The 21,953-nt window shown below is 36.0% G+C and overlaps 1 protein-coding gene across 2 annotated transcripts; it reads left to right on the top strand.

Moving 5' to 3' along the window:
- Positions 1-6,863: 6,863 nt before the first annotated feature.
- LOC105199711 lies at positions 6,864-21,756 on the top strand. 2 transcript variants are annotated; one of them, XM_011166912.3, is made up of 4 exons: positions 6,864-6,998; positions 7,088-7,422; positions 16,884-18,515; positions 19,054-21,756. In XM_011166912.3, exons 3-4 carry the CDS (start codon positions 17,008-17,010, stop codon positions 19,385-19,387), a joined length of 1,842 nt encoding a protein of 613 aa, XP_011165214.1. In that variant the 5' UTR covers positions 6,864-6,998; positions 7,088-7,422; positions 16,884-17,007; the 3' UTR covers positions 19,388-21,756. The 2 variants fall into 2 exon arrangements, with proteins under 2 accessions (XP_011165214.1, XP_039313718.1); XM_039457784.1 differs by having other exon boundaries at positions 6,916-7,422.
- Positions 21,757-21,953: the final 197 nt, after the last annotated feature.

Raw genomic sequence — 21,953 nt, 5'->3', positions numbered from 1 at the left:
TTAACGTCGGTGATTCATGATGTTAGACGAACGCTGAAAGGATAACGCTCTCCACACGCGTGCTGGTGACGGTATCCCGTGAATTTATGACTCGTGCATTTTATGATAAGAACGCGCCTGCGTTGTTCTTTATGACGAGGTACGGTTTAAGATGCTTTTGTGCTGTATAATTTTTCTACAACGAGGTACAACTTCAATTATCCGAATTAATGATTATGTGTTCGGACGTTCAAAAAATTCAATGATTTGTGAAGAAAAATTGAATATGATACAATATTGATTACTATCGAATAATAATCAGTTTACGTAAGGCAGATAATTTTAATAAGAAGAAGAGGAAGATTGTGAAATAAGTGGTAAATTAAAAAAGTGATGTAACAGTTTAGTTTTTGTTAGTTTTTTTTTTTCACAGAATTTTCTTCAATTTTTCCAATTGAATCCACCGTTTGAGATTGATGATATTTCAAACATCACGCAAGATTTGTGCGCGCATCGTTTCTTATTGTTCATCTGGATACTATAAGTACAGACGAGATGCAATTGGAGCATGCGGTCGAAATTAGAAATTGAATTACTTTCGCTGCTATCGAATACAATTAATTTCCGCTACACGCTTTATAATTAGTAACCGCTAGCTTCTAATAGACAAGAGTTGTCGTTTTTATCTCTTTATTATTATTATTATTATTATTCGATTGGTAGTATAAAATACAGTTATAGTGTTCTAAGGTATTGCTCGTATCATATTAAAATATAAAAATATAAAAATAAATCGACATTTTAATCTCCATTGTTTATCAGTGCAAAACGTCTTCTGGTAGTAAAACAGTACATGTAAATTTACCAAGTTATGCTATTTTTCATATTTTTGCTTATAATAAAACACTTGTAAAGAGCTTGACGTAACACATTACGTGACAAATTACGAGTATAACAAATATGTTTAATTATCCTAAATGTTTCTGTGTACTTTTGTAAGAAAACGAATTTACTTATCGTTGTATGGTATGTGGTATGTGAGTATCACATACCGAGTTGTTGCGCTTGCTATTAATAATAAAGATCTTGGTTAAAGATTCTTCGCAAGGAATTTCGCAAGGACGCGTGAGGTTCGCGTATTACGAAGATAAAATCTATCCGTAGATAGTCATCACGTGCACACTACGAGGAGGACTTAATGATACTCGCAAAAAAATACGAAATGACATCATGCACAAGTAACGATAGTTGTATTGACAATTTCGAGGCCATTTGTCTGTCAGCAACTACTCTGCTAAATAACTTGGTTAATTTTCTCTTGCAAGTATCATGCTTGAGAGAGTTGTGCAAAAATTTCTTGATCGAATTGCGCGCCCTCAGGTGCGCGCGTGTCGTCAGGTCAAATAGGAATAAAGAAAGGGTATATCAAAACCTACCCTAGCGTAAAGTGAAATTTCTGCAAAATTCGAATGTCGAGTTGTAATCGTTGCAATGTGATGTCGATTCGTGCCGGTAAACGGAGATGCAATCGCGACGTGATCGACGAATCGCACGAAAAATTGCACGATTAATGACGATGGTGAACCATCGTGAATGGTCGAATTAACGGTAATGATAAACGATTAGCTAAACGATAAATGTTGTAGAATCGGATCAAAGAGGCTAATAAATTAAGATGAATTTCTAACGGGTTGATTATAAAACAGTTTTAGAGACGGTAGACAAATTGCGTTAGACAATCACAAATGTGTGTAAATAGAAAAAATATTTATAATATTTTTCCCGACTATATTCCGACAATCAATTTCGAACTACATTTAGCCTGTACGATATTCATGGATCTTAAAATTACGAAGCCACTGATCGTAGCGAAAGAAACTTTCGTTTTTTACACCGTGGTAAGATATATCTGACTTTTACACGCGCCTTCGCTTTTATACCATATATCGCGCGCGTACACTCGATTTGAACTTCAGTGCGCATTGTATTCCTAATTAAACTTCCGCGTCGCAATCTATTATTTAATCATCGTGTAACATCGTTGGGCAGAATTTACTGGAATTAAATCAGAAAAGATTGGCGATTTCATATGCAAAAGCGATATCGCGGCGCAGCGCAATGAGAAGCCATATATCGCTTTCGCACGCGTTACGCGTTGTCATCGATATGTACCATATTGCAAATTAGTACATAAAGTGCGCTTCAAGCGAAAAGTTTTATCGTTGCATCTCTTACGTGATATTCGTGTTTTGTACTGTGTTAGTTGTAACATTTTCCAAGTGATATAAAGGAATATGTATATGTACAACAGCGCAAATATCACAAGTGTTAATTTTCTAATTTACTTTCTTGTTTCGTAACAAAGTTATGTTTTATACATTTATACATTTTCACTAGCACGAAGACATGATAATAAACAATGAATAATGTATCTGTTATGCTATTACCTATATATTTCGTTTATTTTATTATTATCGTTTATTTTCTTTTTTTATTTCGATTATTCCGTAGAGAATACATAATTGAAGCGAGATTGACAATCAACTACGAAATATGCCTATGGTAAAATCAACGGTGCAAACGGCGCGCGGCGCTTTAAAATATATTGTCTGCTTCTTTTTTTTTATAAATTCTCGAATGCTTATGCTATTGTAATAATATTCTCTCGTATATCAAAACATCTTTCTCAGATGGATTACGGCATCGTCAACAAATGGGGGGGGATTACATCGTCTTCTGGAGACGATCGTAATAGTTGAGCGTGCCATGAATAATTACGTATCCTGCTCTTCACCGCTTGTTAATATTTTGCAACAAAACTGTTATTGGATCAATGCAATCGGAGTAGTGGAGGAAATGGAGAATTTATTTCTTGACGAATGATTACTGAAACCGTAAAGCTTTTAATCTACTTAACGATTTACGCTAATGATGACATAAATCATGGAGCAATAGCATATTTAAATATAATAATACAAGCGTAAATATTTTTTACTTCTTTAATTGCTATATGATAAAAGTGATACGATAGTAAGGGCAGTATTGCTGTAAAAATTCAAGACACTTTATCATTACATTCACGAGGAAGCGACCCAACTTCACCAACTTGTTCCGTGTAAAAAAAAAAAAAAAAATTATAAATAACTTTGTAGACATTATGATTTTGATATTACAAGTTAGATTAGCTGTGGTGATTTAAAGATATTAGCGTGTGTATATTCTCACTGGCATCTCATGGATTTATCAATTAATCTTCCGTTTGTATTGCCAAATATAATACTATTTTTGTATTATAATAATAACAGGTAATAATATGCAAAATATTGATAGTAATCTAATTTAGAACTTGGGAAATAATCTCTCTTAATCTCTTTTAAATTAAAATTAATGGAAAAGTTAAATATACGCTTTGTGTGCTGGCCAAAGAGAAAATATCCAGCAGTGCTGATGTTAGTGCTAATATCGAGGAAATCCCTTGAAACGATTATTGTCTGTAATGACGATCGTGACAGCCATGTCCCAGTTGCAGGCCTCGCTCGCGAACCACGTTCCGCACTCCATTGTTCCTTTCGTTGGGAAGACCTTACCCAAGATATATCCTGTCATTTTCCTCTAACGAAGATCTATGGATCGCGCGATTGAAAATCTGACACGCAAATGCAATTTTACGCAAATGTAATAAAAGTAAATGTCGCTCCGATGCAACAACTTTTATTATATAATAATAATAATAATAAAAATTATAAGGTGTGGCACTTTTCATCTCATCTTATATCATTCTTAAATAGCGTTTTGTCCAGGTATCAACTAAAGTAAATAATTCTACGCGATATTGAGGACTAAGGACCTCCGACGGTTTAAGTTAACGTCAAATATTTATCTATTACAAATCTTGAATTGCGAACCGCACATAGTTTTATCCCCTCGCTGACTCATGTGATTATTGTGCAATATCAGCAGTTTGCACTTGCGATGCAAACACGTCATTTTTACAAATAGTAAAACATTATCTATTTACAGTAATGGCCAAATTTGTATTAACAGATGGCCTCGTATCTGTATCTCATATCCGTAATATCTTATCTCATTTTTAATAAAATCTGATAAAATTTGTTTACGAACTGTCCTTTTTTTCGTTTAGATTACGTATTTTTTTATTCGAGCTCTTGAAAAAAAAGTTGATAAACTTGTTTCATTAAACTGATTACTGATCAGTAACTGATTATATTTCGTCAGTTAATTGATAAAATATCATCAGTTACTGATCAGTAATCAGTTTACTGAAACAAGTTTATCAACTTTTTTTTCAAGGGAGTACATACGCGCAATGTGTTAGCATGAAAATATCAAATATCATATTATTCTTTCAATAGTAATTGAAAAACAATTTATTAGACTGATTTTAACTAGAATGATGAAAAAATGTTCTTTGTTCTCCGTTTTCAGTTAATACAAATTTTTATATAAAATTTATAGTAAAAATCACGTTTACTTTTTACAAAATTTTATCGTTTAAAGATTTTAGTATGATAGATATTAATACAAACATTTTATTTTATTATTCCTAAATATATAATTTTTACATCTTAATGTATTTACACGTTGATCTAATTACGATTTGTTTTATTTGCTTTAGATTATAAAATACTCTTTGTTAATCCTAAATAAAAAGTTTATTTAAGATTACAAAGAGTTTAAACCTATATATAAATTAAAAATAACAAGTGAGAGAGTATCATCGTATCACAAAGAAAAACCATTATTAAATCTGTCATTCAACAATAGAAAAATTAAGGTTTATTGTAAAGACAGATGATATGGTGAAAGATGTGTTGTTCCGCGAGAGCGAAAGATCAAATCAATCACGTCGATTTTGTCAGATGAGTAAATCATTTCGATCAAATTACTTCCATTCAACAATTTCAGTTCAGGATACATTTAGAGTCGCTCGAGATCATGTGATTTCTTCGTACAATTCATGCATCGGTAAATAATACTTCGTCCTTAAAATTCATAATTGAGAAAGTTCAGAGACTGAATCATGATTTCCAATGTTGGTTGATGTTTGAGCCGTGCCGGGATCCTTTTACTCTCGTATCTCACAACTCCTCTTGTATTATCCATGTATTCACAATGATTAGATAGTCTTCATTTGTAAGGCCGATTTGTAAAGTGATAATTTTTCGATTCAATCGGAGTTAATTACAGTCCAATTTTTCGATGGCGCGCTTGGCGCTAACAATTTCCAATTCCGACGAGCAAATTCCAACGAACCGCTAAACCTGAATGAACCTTCTTGTGAGTTTTAGAATTTATTATATAATAATATCTGCTTGCAGATATTATTTGCAAAGTTAGATCCAATTCATTGGATAATTATAGAAATTATCATTTTTTAAATACATCACTTTTTTCTACTAATGCTCTATATGATTTGGCATTATTTTTTACTGTATAAAAACATGTAATAATATACAAGTGATAATATAATAATTAAAAATTTTTTATAAAAATATTTCTTAAAATTTAGTAATTAACTTTACTAAAACTTTTGTCAAAATTTAAAAAGAATAATTTATAATAGAATTAAGAGAATAAATTGAAAATTCTGGCTTTTCAAGAATTGAAAAAGAGAACGAACATTCGGTTATTCAGGAAACTATATTAGATAACGGATAAATGGACTCAAAGAGTTTCTTTAATCATTCAGACCTGATATCTTGGAAGAATTGATTAGATAGAGTAGAAAACGAGATTCTACGAACAACGAAACGCCGATTCTGTTTCGAATAAAATAAATGATCAATAAAGATCTTTCGTTAATATTGATTAAATAAATGCAAAGATAGAATTAAACTAATGAGAAACGACAGTACCGGTGAAAAGCAGTTCTTACAATTAGCGCTCAACATTTTTCCAGCTGAATTTGCAAGATTCCTCAAACTGCGCGCCAAATTGTTTTTAAAGATAGATATTTATAAAAATATTTTTTATCTTTTTTTATTATTAAATTACTGGAGAAGTGTAAAAAATTGTTTTTAATATATTTTTGAGCCCAGTATCGTCGTGACTCGCCCTATGAAGGACTGGAGTCACATATGCACGTGCTTGCCATGACAAAGACGTCGTTTCTTTTCGATTTTATTGGTGTAGACGCTGCTTCCTTGGTGTAGACTTGCCATATGTTCCCCAATACTCTTGGGTCCCGGAGGAATCTCCCTTCCCATTCAAGTCATGTAAGTTGACCAATCGACCACTCTCTCTCTCTCTCTCTCTCTCTCTCTCTCTCTCTTTCTCGAGCTCCCCTCTCGATCCTCGAACGGCCCCCTAGTCGAAGACTTCGTCTGGCGTCTGGCGGCAGTTCCGAGCGAGACGCCGACACGACGTACGATGAGTATTTTCGTCTAAACTTTCGTCTAAACGAGCTCCAGTGCTATTTAATTTTTCATTATCGTGTTTCTCGTTGTTATTGTATATAGACAATTTGATTAAATCGTGCCAAACATTGTAATTTGGAGAACACGACGAGAACGTGCCGACTGTTGATGTAAAGGTGCGCGTAACAGGTCCTTGCATATCCTTTCGAGTAGCGACCGGCAACCGGCGACCGGCGGCTAGCGACCGGTGACCAGCGACCGGCGACCGGTGATCGGCTCGGCGAAAAGGGAGAGAAGAATCGGTAAATCCAAAAAGTGAATCGTATTGAGAGCAAAGACGAGTCACCGTATCGTGATCTTCACGAAGGACAAAGCCGGACAAGTGACGATGATGAAACAATTTGCGCATACTCGCGAATGATGGTTCAGGTCGTTCAGGGTATAAAGGATCGCGAGAATTGTAAGATTCAGATACATCGAGCTTGCTTCTAGCTCTATTCCTTCCATTCAGACACGTCGCATTCATTCGCGGTGGCGGCAGCAGCAGCAGCAGCAGCAGCAGCAGCAGCAGCAGCAGCAGCAGCAGCAGCAGCAGCAGCAGTAGCAGTAGCAGCCGGTACACACGCATACCTATACATATATGTATGTATATGCGAACATCGCGAGAAGAAAGCGCGTCCGGTTTGTGCTTTGTCCTTTAAAACGTGTGTTATTTTCTTTGGGATATCCAGCTTCAGCTAGAGAAGAACGGAGTTGAACGAAAAGTGATCGCAATTTTACCAAAGTGGCTCGGTTAAACTAGTTAAAGATAAGAAGAAGAAGGAGCAAGCGTACGACGAGATGACGTGATATGCCAAGAGAAGAGGAATGTCGGCGTGCTGAAGGCGGATCCGTTCGTTCCTCTTTCCCTGGTGGAGATCGTCGTCGAGTGCGACACGGGATGCGACCCAAGTTATCCGGACGGGTTCGAACGACGACTGGCTGGCGATCGACCAGGCTCCTCCGACCATCACCACGATCACGCGCCGGTCGTCGCCGTCGATCGTCGTCTCCTCCCGTAGATCTCGTAAGTAGAAACAGCCAGCCGGCACACAGACAACCACTGTGTCTGGCTAGGAATGATCTCTGCTAATCATCCGTATGATCCGAATCAATACCAAAGTAATATCCCGTTGGAAAGTAACACTATTAAACTTTTTATTTCACATAGTTGCAAAGCGCTTCGCATATAACGGTACCGGAATCCGCTAGTATCGAGACTTGGTTTAATAGGTAGGAGTATGACTCTTCAAGTTTTATCAAGTTTCCTAATTCGCCATGTCCCATCTCCATCCCATTCCTACTCGACACTCCTTTCGTCCTCGAATTCAGCTATGTGTCTTTTCTCGAGTGATTAAAAGTTTGAAAAACATTAATTAAAAATCAATTGATCAATTAATCATAAAACCAATCACACCCAAAAGAAGAGACATAAATTTAATACGCATAAATTAAAAACATAGAAATTAGAAACGGGAGCAAATTATTCATTCATCAAAGAATTCACGTCGTGACTAGTAGTCATGAGACTGACGAAATTTTCATGACGCAATTAATTATCGATCGTTCTGATGGTTTCGTGAACGAAATGACTGCCTGAAGGAATTACCGTTAAAGCGATCGTGACCTCAATCTACCTTTGGTGGATTCTGTATATATGTATAATACATTTTGCGTTTCTGCAATTACACGTGTCTAAATAATTTATTGCATTACAAAATCAATAATTCGGATAAAGATAAAAAAAAAAAAAAAATGTGTGATCGCCCTTTGCGTTTCAAAAGTAAGATACGTGCGATCGCGAAGAACATCAAAGGACATTCTCTATCTTCGCGTAGCGTTTTTTCTTCTCTCGGAGAAATCGGGAACTGTGCACGCATCGTATGCCCGGTGCATAGAATTTCGTCGAATACCGTTGATCACGGACTCACGCTACAAATTATGAAAGTGTGTGAAAGCACCTGGAGAAGAGTTAAATATGTGCAGTGCTTGTTCGATCGGTTATCACATGATTGTAGATTGTACACTTTAATGACCCAATTCAATCGGTTTTAATAACGTTAATCGAAAAAACGAGCGAAGGATTCAATTTCCGTTATCGACAAATAATGAGAACGCGCGATAAATGCATACGGAACAAACTCAACAAACTGACATTTTACCATGTTAATCGACAGATTTTATAACAAACGACCTTGATACGTCTGTAACGAGTCGATAGCGGAGCAGGTTTTCATTCGTAACAATTTTTTTTATTCTCAACATTTTAACGAAAACGTGTAAAAACTAATTTTCCTGCCAACTCTGAAATCTCATAAGCGAATCGTTGTCGAGTCATATCTAATTAATCATCATTTGTTCTATAGCTTTTAATTTGCAGAAATAATTAATTCAACTATCGAAGGACAAGCGCGATTTTCTCGCGCTAAATTGCTGTAATTCTTACGTGTATAATTCATGATATGTAAGCAAACAAAAAAAATAGGTTACAAATTGATGATGATAATAATAACATGTAATGCATTATAACGCAAGAGAGATATGAGGAAATTATAATATAGCATATTGTTTCGATATAATGCTGATTATTAACGTTTGAACAGTTTATATTACGAATATTAGAAAGAGTTTCACATGTGATACGCAAAATATTTGATATTTATAAAACGCAAAACACTCTCTATAAATCTAGAGTACATTCTTCCTCTTTCAAGGAAACACTACTTATGAATCGCTTCTAATTCTAAAAATAAATGTCTTTTATATAAATTTTCATAATATTAATCAGGCCTTTTTTTCATCCAGACAGAATTTCACTCTCAAATTTCTCCAAAGAAATTTCAATTTTTAAAAATAATGATTTAAACAATTGTATTAAACAACTACTTACAATTAGTAATGTAGAACAGAAATCTTCAATTTTTTTAGTTTTTTTAAAAAGCGCTGATGGAAGAGTATAAACATTTATACGAGTATAGATGTTTTTTGCCTACGAAGTAAGCAAAAAGCATGGAACTTTTAATAAATTTGCTTAATCGACATCTGCAAATGAAGAGACTCTTTAAATAACTTTATTAATATTCATTTTCAATATTTTCTATGAAAGGTTACTGCCACGCCACCTCTTCAATTCACGAAGGCTAACTAGTTAAACTTATTCGGATTTATTCAAAGATATGCGATTATAATCAAGGTTGCATTATTTTCTTGAATAAGCTGATTGATAAACGCTCAACATATCGCAATTATGGATTATATAGCGGTTTCAATGAATCGGTGTCGTTTTCTAGAGATAAGGTGTAATCTTTGCTCGTGTGAAAAAAATGACATATGTAAAGGCTAATATGCACAACTAATTGTAAGCTCGACCCTCGGCTCTCTTCTCAGTAACGGTTGTACAATCCAAGTATCACAACCTGACATCCCCGATAAAGTCGGTCGTAGCGCAGCAGGCGCGTCGCGTAATGTTGCACGTTGCGTCTTCGCGTACATCATTGTTGAATTGTTATTCAACACGACGAAACCTCCGAAATGCAACAGAAATTAATTTTTCATATCTAGAACTATCGGCAATATCATCTTGGAAAGTGCTTTTGGAAGTGTCACGATTTATGAGAAATCTCTGATTTTACATCTTTTGCGCGTTTTTTAAAACTCTATCAATTTACTTACCGTGTAAAAGTCACTTACATGATCAAGACAAAATCTAGATAACGTTGGTAGCGACGTAACGCGAAATAAACGCATTGATACAAATCTTGATTATTGTTATAGCGAGAATATGTATAAATAAAGTTATTCGAACGTGAAAGTAGCATTGTCGCCGAGATATATAGTATATATATATATATTTTTTTATTTTTTTTTCCATTTTTCTTAAATCTCGCGCGCGTGCAGTTATGACAAAATAGGAAGGAAAAAATAATTGCTCGATCACCGCGTCTGAGACTCGCGCCTTTCGTCGCAGCAAACGATCGGATAAAAGCCGAGTGGCACCCATGTCGGTCGAATCAAGATTGCATCCACACGAGAGAAGGATCGTGTGCAGTTATCCCTCGACGAGATGATGACGTGCGTGCGGCCTGCAATTTAAAGTGCCATTTGCTTCCTGTGGTAGGGAACAACGTCCTCGTTTCGACATTCAATGCAGTGCCGTTAAGTATTTACGTATAACCGGCTTAATTGCCACGGCATAATATGAAAAGTGATTCGCTAAACTACACGTTTATGCGCAAACACATGGTCGGCGAGAAGGAGAGAAAAAGGAAGAAAAGACAAGAGCGATACAAGCTAAGAATAGCGAGTTTTATCGGAGCGTGACGTCCTCCAAGCCGCGGTTAAAGCGAATTTTAGAGACATTGAAAAATGGGAAATTGGGAAATGTAATGAATACCAAGATAAAAGATAAAAATATACGCGGCGACTAAAAGAAAAAAAAAAAAAAACCGCATAAAAATAATATCAACGTTTTTACGAGAATTCATCTGTTGTAATACAAAATTTTTCTTTTTCTTTTTAATTTAACCTTTTACAAACGCATTATTAATCTATTTTTCTATTTTCTTAACAAACGTGACACGATACAAGGAACATCTATAATGCGAAATATCTTGAAGCAGTGCTAAAGTGATGCTAAGCAATGACATTTGTTCTAGTTTGAAATTCTAGTTTGGAAAGTGTGAAGAAAAGCAGAGATAAAGCAAATATCTCTCGATAGAATCGAGAGATTTCAAATGTGAGTTTTATGGCCACACGTGTGTGCGAAAGTCCACAATACTGATGCAGGAACGAGATCAAAGCATTCGCTTTCGAAAAGTGTGTAATGAAGTCTCAACACGAGTATTCTTACAGAACAATAAATAAATTACTCCATTATGAGCAACTGTTTGTTATGATAGCAAAGACCTGGATAACTATAAACTAAATAACTATAAACATATTCATACAATAATTCAAGTCGAATATAACGATCATCTCGAATATAACGATGTCACTCGAACGTAACAGACGTATAGATGTGCATGGCACGTTCGCTCGTTGTGAAATAATATCTATCAGTTTATATCATTGCGCGATAGAATCGATTCTGGTTAAACTCGAGTACGTATTGTGTATTCAAAACTCCGATGTGTACTCGCTCCAGATTCGACATTGACTTATTAATTACTTTGCAATAGATTTTACAATTCTTTTTGAATTATATAAAAAAATGTAAAATAACAAATTTAGTCGATCTCACCTCTAAGCTAGTTACTGTTACTGCTATCGCACGGATTCTATGAAAGTAGCCGGATTCTATGAAATTTATCGGCTCAAGCAAAAAAACCGTAAACCGTTCGTTTAAACTTTGCGGATATTGTAACTGTACGCAGCACGAGTGATACATAAATTTGCATGGAAAATTAGATTCGACGAATTATAAATGTGCTCTTAAAATATTATTGTTTTAATTTCCGCTTCTATGAAGGATATTCTGTTAGAGAAATATTTTTTCTCTAATAGAATCTCACCTCGTCTATATGATACACAAAAGTAAAAGTAATTAACTCGATTAGATAAATATTTAAAATTAGTAATCTTAATTATAAATTAACGAATATATTATTACGTCTTATCGACATTAAAATAAAATGAGAAATTATTAACTAATTATTAACTAATTGTAAGAATTATAATTAAAATCAAAATAATTAGAGAAATTGAAAATATATTTGTAACGAATGTTTCCTTGTAAAGTCATTATCGATTATCATCAACATTTAATTTCTTCCGGTGATATTCTACGTATATAATTACAAATGTTATTAGATTACATCTTAAAAATATCAAAAGTAATATATATATATATATATATATATATATATATATATATATATATATAACGCATCATATAATTTCGTAAAATATTTATAGTCTTGCAAAATATATTAAATTGTATAAATATTTTTGAAGAATATTCATTTCCTTTTTAGGCAAAGCCTATCTATGAATTTTGATATATCGAGTAAGCACTGTGACAGAATCGTAAATTATCCATGTCCTTATTCTTATATATTAATTACAAAGAAATTATTATCATTGAATCAATCGTAATAATGAAGCAGATTCGTGCGGTGACAATGCGTAGATAATTAATCGACGTATTTAATTATCTAACTTGTATCTGCTGTTATGCCAAGTAACACATGGTGCCGTACTGTGTCATGTAAAACGTAAACGGGCACCCCGGAACCGCGTGGCACCGACGAGAACGTGCTGCGTTGAATCAAAAGAGTTGACGCCGTACTCGATATACGCGGCACGTGTGTGTGTGTGTGTGTGTGTGTGTGTGTGTGTGTGTGTTGTGTACGACCAATTGCAGACGATATTGCACGACAGAATGCTATCTCGCTCTCGAATCGTGAAGATCGACGAGATGGGACGAGACTGGTGAAATCGCCCGTTATAGAGCGTCCCCCCACCTCACTATTCACGCCGCGCCATCCATCCTTCTCTATGTCTGTATCCCCGTTTTTTTTCTCTCTTTCCTCTTCCCCTCTCGTACAATTAGGGTTAATTAGCACGCGTAAGCGAGAAATCGCAATTGGAGCAGGCGAACGTACGAGCCAGCAGTAGCAACAGTAACAGCATCACTCGCTCTCTCTACTCGACTTTCCACAAAATCGTCCTCGCTGGACTGCACGCATATGTCGTCATTCCTCCCGTCTTTCTCTCGCTCTTGAGCGACCACTGAAACCGGTCTAATTTCAATCATTTCAATTCTTTCGACTGTGAAAGACTGGAGATGTACGTCGTCGCGTACAGCATATAAAATAGCATGATAAAAGAATGATGCAAGCCTCATTAATTATCGTGCGTGAAACAAATGTGAGGAATAAACAAATATTAAGAAATTACTTTTCAAAAATGTTCATTTTTCTCTTGTAGAAAAGAGACTAGAAATGTTAGTTTCATTAGAAAATTGTAACTTATTAACAATGTTATTAGCAAAAGTAACATGTATATCGATATCTCAAGTCGCTCTTATGTGTTTCATATCGAAGGATGAACAACTCATCGAAAGTATGTCGACTGTTATTGAATCGCCTCGATACCTTGTGAAATTCTCTAACTCGATAGCCTCGGATGAGATCTTATTGTCGATTTAAATAATACTAGCGATTTCGTGGGATTTAACTTGTTTAACGCTTTCCATCCTTCCTTCTCCGTAGTGGTTAGCAATGAAAGAAGAAATCGCGAAGGTGCAACGGAATTACATAAGATGCGGAATGCAGATGCATCTTGCACGATCACGCGTAATGAGTCTTTAACTTGGTGACCCCAAAATATCTTTTTGCCTCATAATGTCGTTAGATAATATAAATAATATAAACAAACGATTCAAAATATCATATATTTCGTCAATATTTTGAAAAATAACCTATCGTACCATGAAAATATCTGCTTGATAAAAGATAATTAAAATTCGCACGAATCAAATCTGACGAATCGATATTTTTTCTGTAAAAATCTCGAAATCATTTAGATTAGCGGAATTGTCAGTCACAAGCCTGTGACTCACTATATATCTCGTACATGCAACATTGACGAATAATTTATCGGCGACTGACGCAAGCGGATAGAGGATTATATATGTATATTCGACGAGGAGGTGCATGCGCGCGCGCGCACGCACACACACATACACACACACACACACACACACACACACACACACACTCTTTGAGAAATTTTACCGTATAGAAAATGCTCATAGGCGAAATAAATTTTTTTTTTTTTTTGAACGAGAAAGACGAAGATTCGCGGATGTTTTTTGATCGAAAACCTTGAAGTGTAATCACAAGGATGTATATTTATTTAGCGACGTTGCGATTATATTAATGGGCGATTAAACGCATGAAAGGATTAATTTTCCAATAGAATCTTCTTATTGTCGATCTTGAGCTCGCACGCGAATATACATGAGCGCTGTACCATCGAACATTTGCAGTATTAATTAATCAGGAAGCAACGAACATGATTGCTTCGACAGAGAAATAGGCTATTTTTGCATATTATGTGTGTATACGGTTCAACTTTGTTTACTTAATAAAAAGATTTAGTAAAGAGATTTAAATTTCATTCTAACAATAAATATCAAAATTAATTATTGTCTTTATTTCTTTTATTCAATTCTCGAAAAAAAAAAAAAAAAAAGAAAATTACTGCTAACGATGAAGAGATTACAGGGAAACAGTTTTACTATTAAAGAATTTCCTTCAATGTCTTCGAACAAGAAGCAATATTAGTTTATCTTTGTCGTCAAACGGAAATTCTCGAAAGAAGCGAGACAAACTTTGCTTGTCCACATTTTCGGCTTGTTATTAACCTGTTTTCTCTCAACACCATGTTGTTGTTGCCTGTAAAAATTCTATCAACGCTGTTAGCGTCGATCGTAAATAAATGTTTAACTATTTTGGGATATCTAGTCCCTTCTAGTTTAGTTTCTATCATGCGTTTCTAGCGCGTAATCTAACTTATTTCGACACTATCTTATCGCAATCGTGGAAACTTTTTTTTTAATTTATAATATGAACAAAATATAGTTATTGTATTATTCGATATCGCTGGGAAAATGCTTTATTTAGCATTATGATGTTGAAAATAATAATCTTGATCATGAGTAAGGATTAATCTGAAAAGTTTTCAAGTTTGAAAAGTCCGAAAAGTAGTTTATTTAAACATTAATAAAAGTAAAAAGTTGAAATTTACTTACAGTGATAAATTTCAGAAAAAAATCAAATTTCTCATTTGATAAAAACAGATAAACACAGTTGAACCTAATGGGAGGGTTATATCGCAAGATGACGATCAAGTTGATACGAACGCGTTCGTTCCGCGCAATTTGCGTTCTGGCCGGCCGGTCCGCTGTTGTGCGGGATTGCTAATTCTGAACGGGACGATAAGAACGGTGCCTGAATTAAACGGGAACGAGGTGGCATCGCGGTCGCACGTACATACGCGAGTTGCACTTTCATGCAATTGCTACGTCGCGGCATCGTCGACTCGGTCAAACTTAGCACATGATGATAGATATTTAATAAATCATCGTTAATAATCTCTTAATTAATAATCCCTCAAATTAAATGAAGTGAATAACCGTTTATTCAAAAAAAAAAAAGATTTTATGATAAACTAATGTTACAAAATCGTCGAATAAAAATTGCACAAAAAAGTGCATAAACTTGACGATTAGATACACTGTGACACATACTGATAATTTTATTACTAGTTTAATTGTCATATACTGATAATTTTTTCAATTATATGAAAAAATGGTACTTGTGTGACTGAAATTATTTGTAAAAAAAAAAAAATATTTTTTCTCATCCCTCTTTATCAGCAATATCCTCTATGCTTCTTTTACTTGAAGAAAAGAGTTCTTTTTACTTGTGTTTTTTTCCAATATGTCCCTGTCTATTGATAGAATTTAAATTAACAAGGCAGAGAGAGAGAGAGAGAGAGAGAGAGAGAGAGAGAATAGTTATCGATTAAATTATTTATCTATTAAATACCGATCAGTATAATGTTTCGTACAAATAACAAATAGAAACAATAAAACAAACGTAGTAGAAATAGAATCTTGAAGGAAAATCCTAGGTTGTGGTTAAACTTGATCCTGAGAGTCCGCCATCATCGCCTATGTTTAGAGGGAGAGGAAAGGAAGAGACTAGAGACGAGGGGAAACATCGTCGAGTAAAAGGCCGAGGTGATCAAGAAGGGAGGAGGTTAGTTGGAGCGAGGTGCAAAAGGTGAAAAACAGTTTGCCATCAGCATAACCGGTTCCACGTATCTCTGAGCGGGTCTTGCGCGCTTCTCTCTCTCGTTCTCTCTCGCTCTCCTGAAACTCGCCTGATCCAGCCAACGGGGTTTCGCCCGACAGGGTCGCTCGCTTTCTTGATGATAGTCGAGTACTGGCTACCGGTAGCGGGTGTCCCTTATACAGTTAAAGACATTATCTCGTCTCTTGCCCTAAATTCTAAAATCAACTAGCCATGTGTTATTTCATAGCTTTCGTCTCGTTCATTTTAAACTCACAAATGATTCGCTTTATTTCATTTTCCTTCAAGAGAATGACTTCCCACGTTGCCAAATCAAACGAGAGCATCGTGATAGTTAAATAAATAAGATATATTATGTAAGATTTTACAATTCGAATTGTTACCTATTAAATTTTCCCCTTTTATACATAATGGAAATTTTAAATTTTATTTACAATAATTTTTAAAGTTATTCGAAACTTTTAATAGAAAAATCAAATTAAAGCTAGCGTTGAGCTACTGAAAAAAAGAAATTGTTGGTAAATAAATCTTTTTATCAATATTTCCAAGAAGTGAATAAATACTTTTAGAATAAAATAATTAGAATAAAATTTAGTCAATCGTCTATCTACGTCGATCGATTTAAGGTTGAATCGACACTTGTGAACGACGAGCTTTCTTGTTTCAGATTTAATCGTTTACGATTAAGTAAAACGATTAACGGGGATTCAACGACGGGAACCAGCGTCGTCCGTCGGCGGTGATCGAGAAGGGGTCAGCAAGGAAAAATCTAAGCGGAAAATCTAAACAGGATGACAACGATACAGAGCTGTGGCGGTAATTCATCGAGATGCGCGAAGCGTGCGTTCGTCTTCGTGTTTGCCTGGGGACTGCTGATGATCGCAGCGATACAGTTCCGTCACTTGGAAAATAGGGCTCTACGGGCTCAAGACGGTGGTGGGCCCACGGCCGAGGATGGAATCGGTAATCTGATGGAGATCGACGGTCAGATCGGTAACGATCGAGGTGCGAACGCCCGTGGTTCTTCGGGAAGTTTGAGTCTATCCCGATATCTCTTGCAAAGGTCTTCACTGGGCGACCTCGGCAACTCTGGCGGAAACGCTGCTCTGCTTACCACTCTGACCACTCTCAGAAATCGTTTGGAAGCGACGACGACGACGACAACGACGACGACGACGACGACGACGACGACGATGAGAAGCGCGCTCGAATTGGAACCGTTGCTGGACAAGAGACCGGCCAAGACCGAGCAGCAATTGATCGAGGAGATCGCCGAGAGAATACCGAGCCTACCGCTGAGCGATTGGTCGAAAAATAGCAAATTGACGAAACGGGGCAACGAGAGTTGCGCGAAATATCCGCAGATCTACGATTTGGAATTTAACAATATCTATTGGCAAACGTTGCGAACCAGCAACGGCACGTTTCAATTTTTCGGGGCGTTTTACGACAATCGAAAATTATCGAAGATCGGACCGGCGGTAAGGATCGTTGGCATGATCGATCGAATCGAACCGATCGTCAAGACGTATTGTCAGTTGTGGTACGATGGCGAGAGCGAGCCGAAAATCATCGAAACGCTCGAATATAAATACATTTGGTATCCTAAATGGGGCAATTACAAGCAAGGTATCTATCAGCCGTACGTGATAGCGTGTAGGGTACCGCCGCAAGCGTACCGCGACGGTAAGCCACCGTCATCCGTTTCCATAGTCGAGAAACGTTGCGACACGGCGACCAATCATCTTCGAGTGATTTACAACAAGCCCGAACGGGGCAAGAAGGACTTTGCGGTGTGCGTAAAGGGTTTGGACTTTCTGCACGAGGATCTGTCGGTTCGACTGGTCGAATGGATCGAGCTGATCAGCCTCCTGGGTGCCGACAAGATCTACTTTTACGAGTTGCAGGTGCACCCGAACGTGACCAAAGTGCTGCGACATTACCAGCGCTTGGGTATGGTGCACGTGACCCCGCTGACTCTACCAGGCGGACAGCCTAACGTGCCCGCTTTTCAGCACATGTATCTCACCAAAAAGACCAATCACAAGCGGCAGAACGAGCTAATACCCTACAACGATTGTCTGTACAAGCACATGTACGAGTACGAGTATATCGCCCTGTTGGACGTCGACGAGGTGATTATGCCCGTGAAGGACGCGACCTGGCGAGAGCTGATGCGCCGGGTGTTGCCCAAGGCCCTGCAAATACGGAACGAGACTCGCGCCTCGTACAACGTCAGAAATGTCTACTTCCTCGACGACCTACTGCACTCTCACGGTTACTTCAAGGACATACCCAAGTGAGTAGTAAGGTTACCACTTTCACGCGCCAAGTCGCACCGCGTAGATCGACCGTTCCTACATAAGTATCCGACTATCCAATTTGCAACTACTCTCACGAATCTTCATTTTTGCAACGTGGATTTACAAAAATTGCAATCACGAAGGAGTTGGATTGGCAAGTTGAATAATCGAATAGACATATATGTCTTTCAACGAAAAATTCACATTGCGTTACAACTCACGAACGTACGAGCAATTTTATTTAACGTTATCAATTACATTATTGCTTTTTCCTTATTTCTCTTTTCCAACGAGTACAAGATTTAGAATATTTAATTCGTAATTTGCTAAAGTAAGTATATACTTTCCGTTTATAATTTTGGAATATGAAATATTCTTCTCGTCTCACGATTTTGCTGTGAGAAAAAAAGTTTCCAAATTTCTAGTTAATTTTGACACGTCTTCCTCTACTGATATCATCTTTGCCAAGAAATTTCAGCTCACGAGAAAGCGGAGAAACGTTCTTCTTGATAAATTTGAAAATTTTCCTTGTAGGTACATGCACATGCTTCAACACGTATACCGCTCGAAAAACTTTACGAAACCAAACCAATATATCAAGTGCTTCCATAATCCGGAACGAGTGGTCACTCTACACAATCATTTTCCGCTGGCGTGCCTGGGGGCCGGATGCACCAGTTACCCCATCGAGACCGAAGATGCGCAGCTGCAGCATTATCGCGCCGACTGCGTGCGATCGCTAAAGAAAACTTGCGTGGAATATCGGGAGAATAGCGTAATCGACACGACGATATGGCGTTACAGGGATAAACTGATCAGGAGGGTCACCGACACCTTGAAGACGCTCGGCTTCTTCGGCACGAGATAGCGTCATCTCCCCTTTTTCTTACACTCGTCCCCCCCCTTTCTCTCTCTCTCTCTCTCTCTCTCTCTCTCTCTCTCTCTCTCTCCCCAAGTGAAGATTTGATCGATCGTCGTTCGAGGAAGGACGAAAGAAAGGGCTGTGTGCGCGGGACAAGAAGCGATGAATCTATCAGCGGGAGGTAATTGCTGATGGGACTTGATCAGCGATTTAATCCAACAGATAACCGGGATCGATGTAACCGATCTGTAAAGTGGATTTATTTCTACGTGCGTAAGTGACAGCGTTATTACGATATTTCGCGATTTATATTTCTATGTGTGTGTGTGTGTGTGTGTGTGTGTGTGAGAAGAGCGTGGATCAAAGAGTGTAATCTTTGTTCGATAACAATCCTACAAATATGTACATCGTGACTTGAGTGACGAGACATTTTAACCTTATCAAACGAGATTATCAATCAGAAGCATTGAATCGACATCGGAATATAATCATCGTTCGTGAATTAATATAAAATTCATCATATTGTCTAAAGTAGAATAGCGTGTACACAAAAACCAATTGGAATTTGCATCAAAATTAAATTTCCTTTTCATACACGTATAACTTTCTCCATCGAAGCTGATAGAAATCGAATAAAAAAAAAAAAAAATTATCAAGTAAATCCATATTCTAAATCTTAGCAAAATAAAGTCACAAGTAATTTATAAAAGAAATTATGCTCAATTTATACGAGTTCCATTAGTACGCTAACAAGTGCCCACGATAATTTTTGGGCACGGCCCGTTAGCCCGCGAAACGAGAAGTATCTCTAGGCCGAGCGTATAATTGCGGTTCGTTTGTATCGGTAACGAAATGCAAATTTTCGATTCAAAATCGGTCGATCGATTACGTTCGCGAGAAAATGCAGTATTTCTCTGCAGTATTTCTCTTCCTTTTTTGTAAATAATTTTTTCTCAAGTCTTCAACATGGAATACCAAGTCTGCGATTGATCGATAGCCATAGCGAGTGCAATGTATCGGTAAAAGGATTACATTACTGTGTTGCATGTAATTCTTAATTTAACAAAAGTTAACGCGGAGAGACTTTTAAAGTTGTACTTTAACGAGAAATATTTAATAAAGATTAACGCAGAGCGATTCTTAAAGGTGTGTTAACGAAGAGTATAAAGAAATTTTACAATAAAATTATTAGTTCCATTATAAGTGCATTATATTATATGGAAAATGTTAGACAACTATGATTAAGCGTATGAAATTTTTCTTTCTTAATGTTTAATTTAATATTTGAGAATATCTGTTTTGGAATGGTACTTGAAGTGAGTATTGACATACCATTCTGACGACTGAAACGCTGTGAGGTGTATAAGCATCGATATTAAAGATTATTTCTAATAAGTCTTCCACAATCGCGAAGCAGTTTGATTTTCATAAGTTTTCAAAATTAAAAACTTTTCAATTTCAATTATTATCATATTTGACAAGCGAGAAGAGAACTAGAAAAATAACAAACAAAATACTACAGTCTGTACGATATAACATCTCAATATTTATTTTAACAAAAATTGATGTTAGAAAACTAAACTATTTAAAATATCATGGTGTGTATCCGTCATAATAATGAGAATATGACGAATGCGATCTCTCTCTGTCTCGTCAGTTTTTTTTTTTTTTTAACCGCTTCGTGATTCAGAAACTTATTTTTTTATGGTGAACCTCGATCGCTTTCTGCACGATGAAAATCGATCGCTTTTTATAATGCGATATAAGCGACGCTTGCAAAAGCAAGAGGGCGATTCACGTTTCACCATGAGACTTATCAATATATTATAAGGGACCATTATAGATAAGAGTAAATAAGAGTAAAAAAAAAAAATTAATTTGCATGACGCCATTGGCCTATATGCGAGAAAATAATATTGCGTTCGTATTATATGGATTGTTTTTCAAGCTGAAACATTGGTAGATAAAATGGTGTCTTTTATTTTTTCTTATTTAATTAAATATTGTTTTATTTTTACACTTGTTTATAATATAATATATAATAATATGTAACATAGAAATTATTACATATTATTATATAACAATGTTTTGTTATATATATGTCTACAAGTAATTATTTTTAGTATTAATGTTGAAAATAAATATGTCTCAGAATAAACAAATACGACATTGAAACAAAAATTATATTAATCTGCTGACACCAATTATTGATAAAAGAAACTACTCTTAAAATTTAGCTAATAAGAAAAGCAGAATGAATTTCTTGAATTTCTCGCGTGGCTAATATTCATATACCGTTTTATACGATAAAATTGTTTTTGTTTGCTATATCCTCCGTCTGTAAAATATCAATTTGTAAATTAATAAATTACTACAAGAAGAATATATCTTTCTTGTATATCTCTCAACGTCCTGTATTTATTTAGCTTTATTAGCATTAATCACGTAAATTTATCCAAGTAAACCACGTGAACGATATAGTTTTGGAATTTGTTAGTCTTATTGAATTCGCGATTGGAATTAGTGTAGCGTAGTGATTCGAAACGCGCCTGTTGACTTATCGTGCGCGTGT

Source organism: Solenopsis invicta, chromosome 15, assembly GCF_016802725.1.
Source record: "Solenopsis invicta isolate M01_SB chromosome 15, UNIL_Sinv_3.0, whole genome shotgun sequence".
In the NCBI taxonomy this organism is placed as follows: Eukaryota; Metazoa; Arthropoda; class Insecta; order Hymenoptera; family Formicidae; genus Solenopsis; species Solenopsis invicta.
This window is presented reverse-complemented; position numbering and strand designations above follow the sequence as displayed.

Coding starts and splice junctions, on each gene's coding strand:
- LOC105199711 (XM_011166912.3), top strand. CDS start 17,008: ATGACAACGATACAGAGCTGTGGCGGTAATTCATCGAGATGCGCGAAG. Junction 18,516..19,053: donor TACTTCAAGGACATACCCAA/GTGAGTAGTAAG, acceptor TTTTCCTTGTAG/GTACATGCACATGCTTCAAC.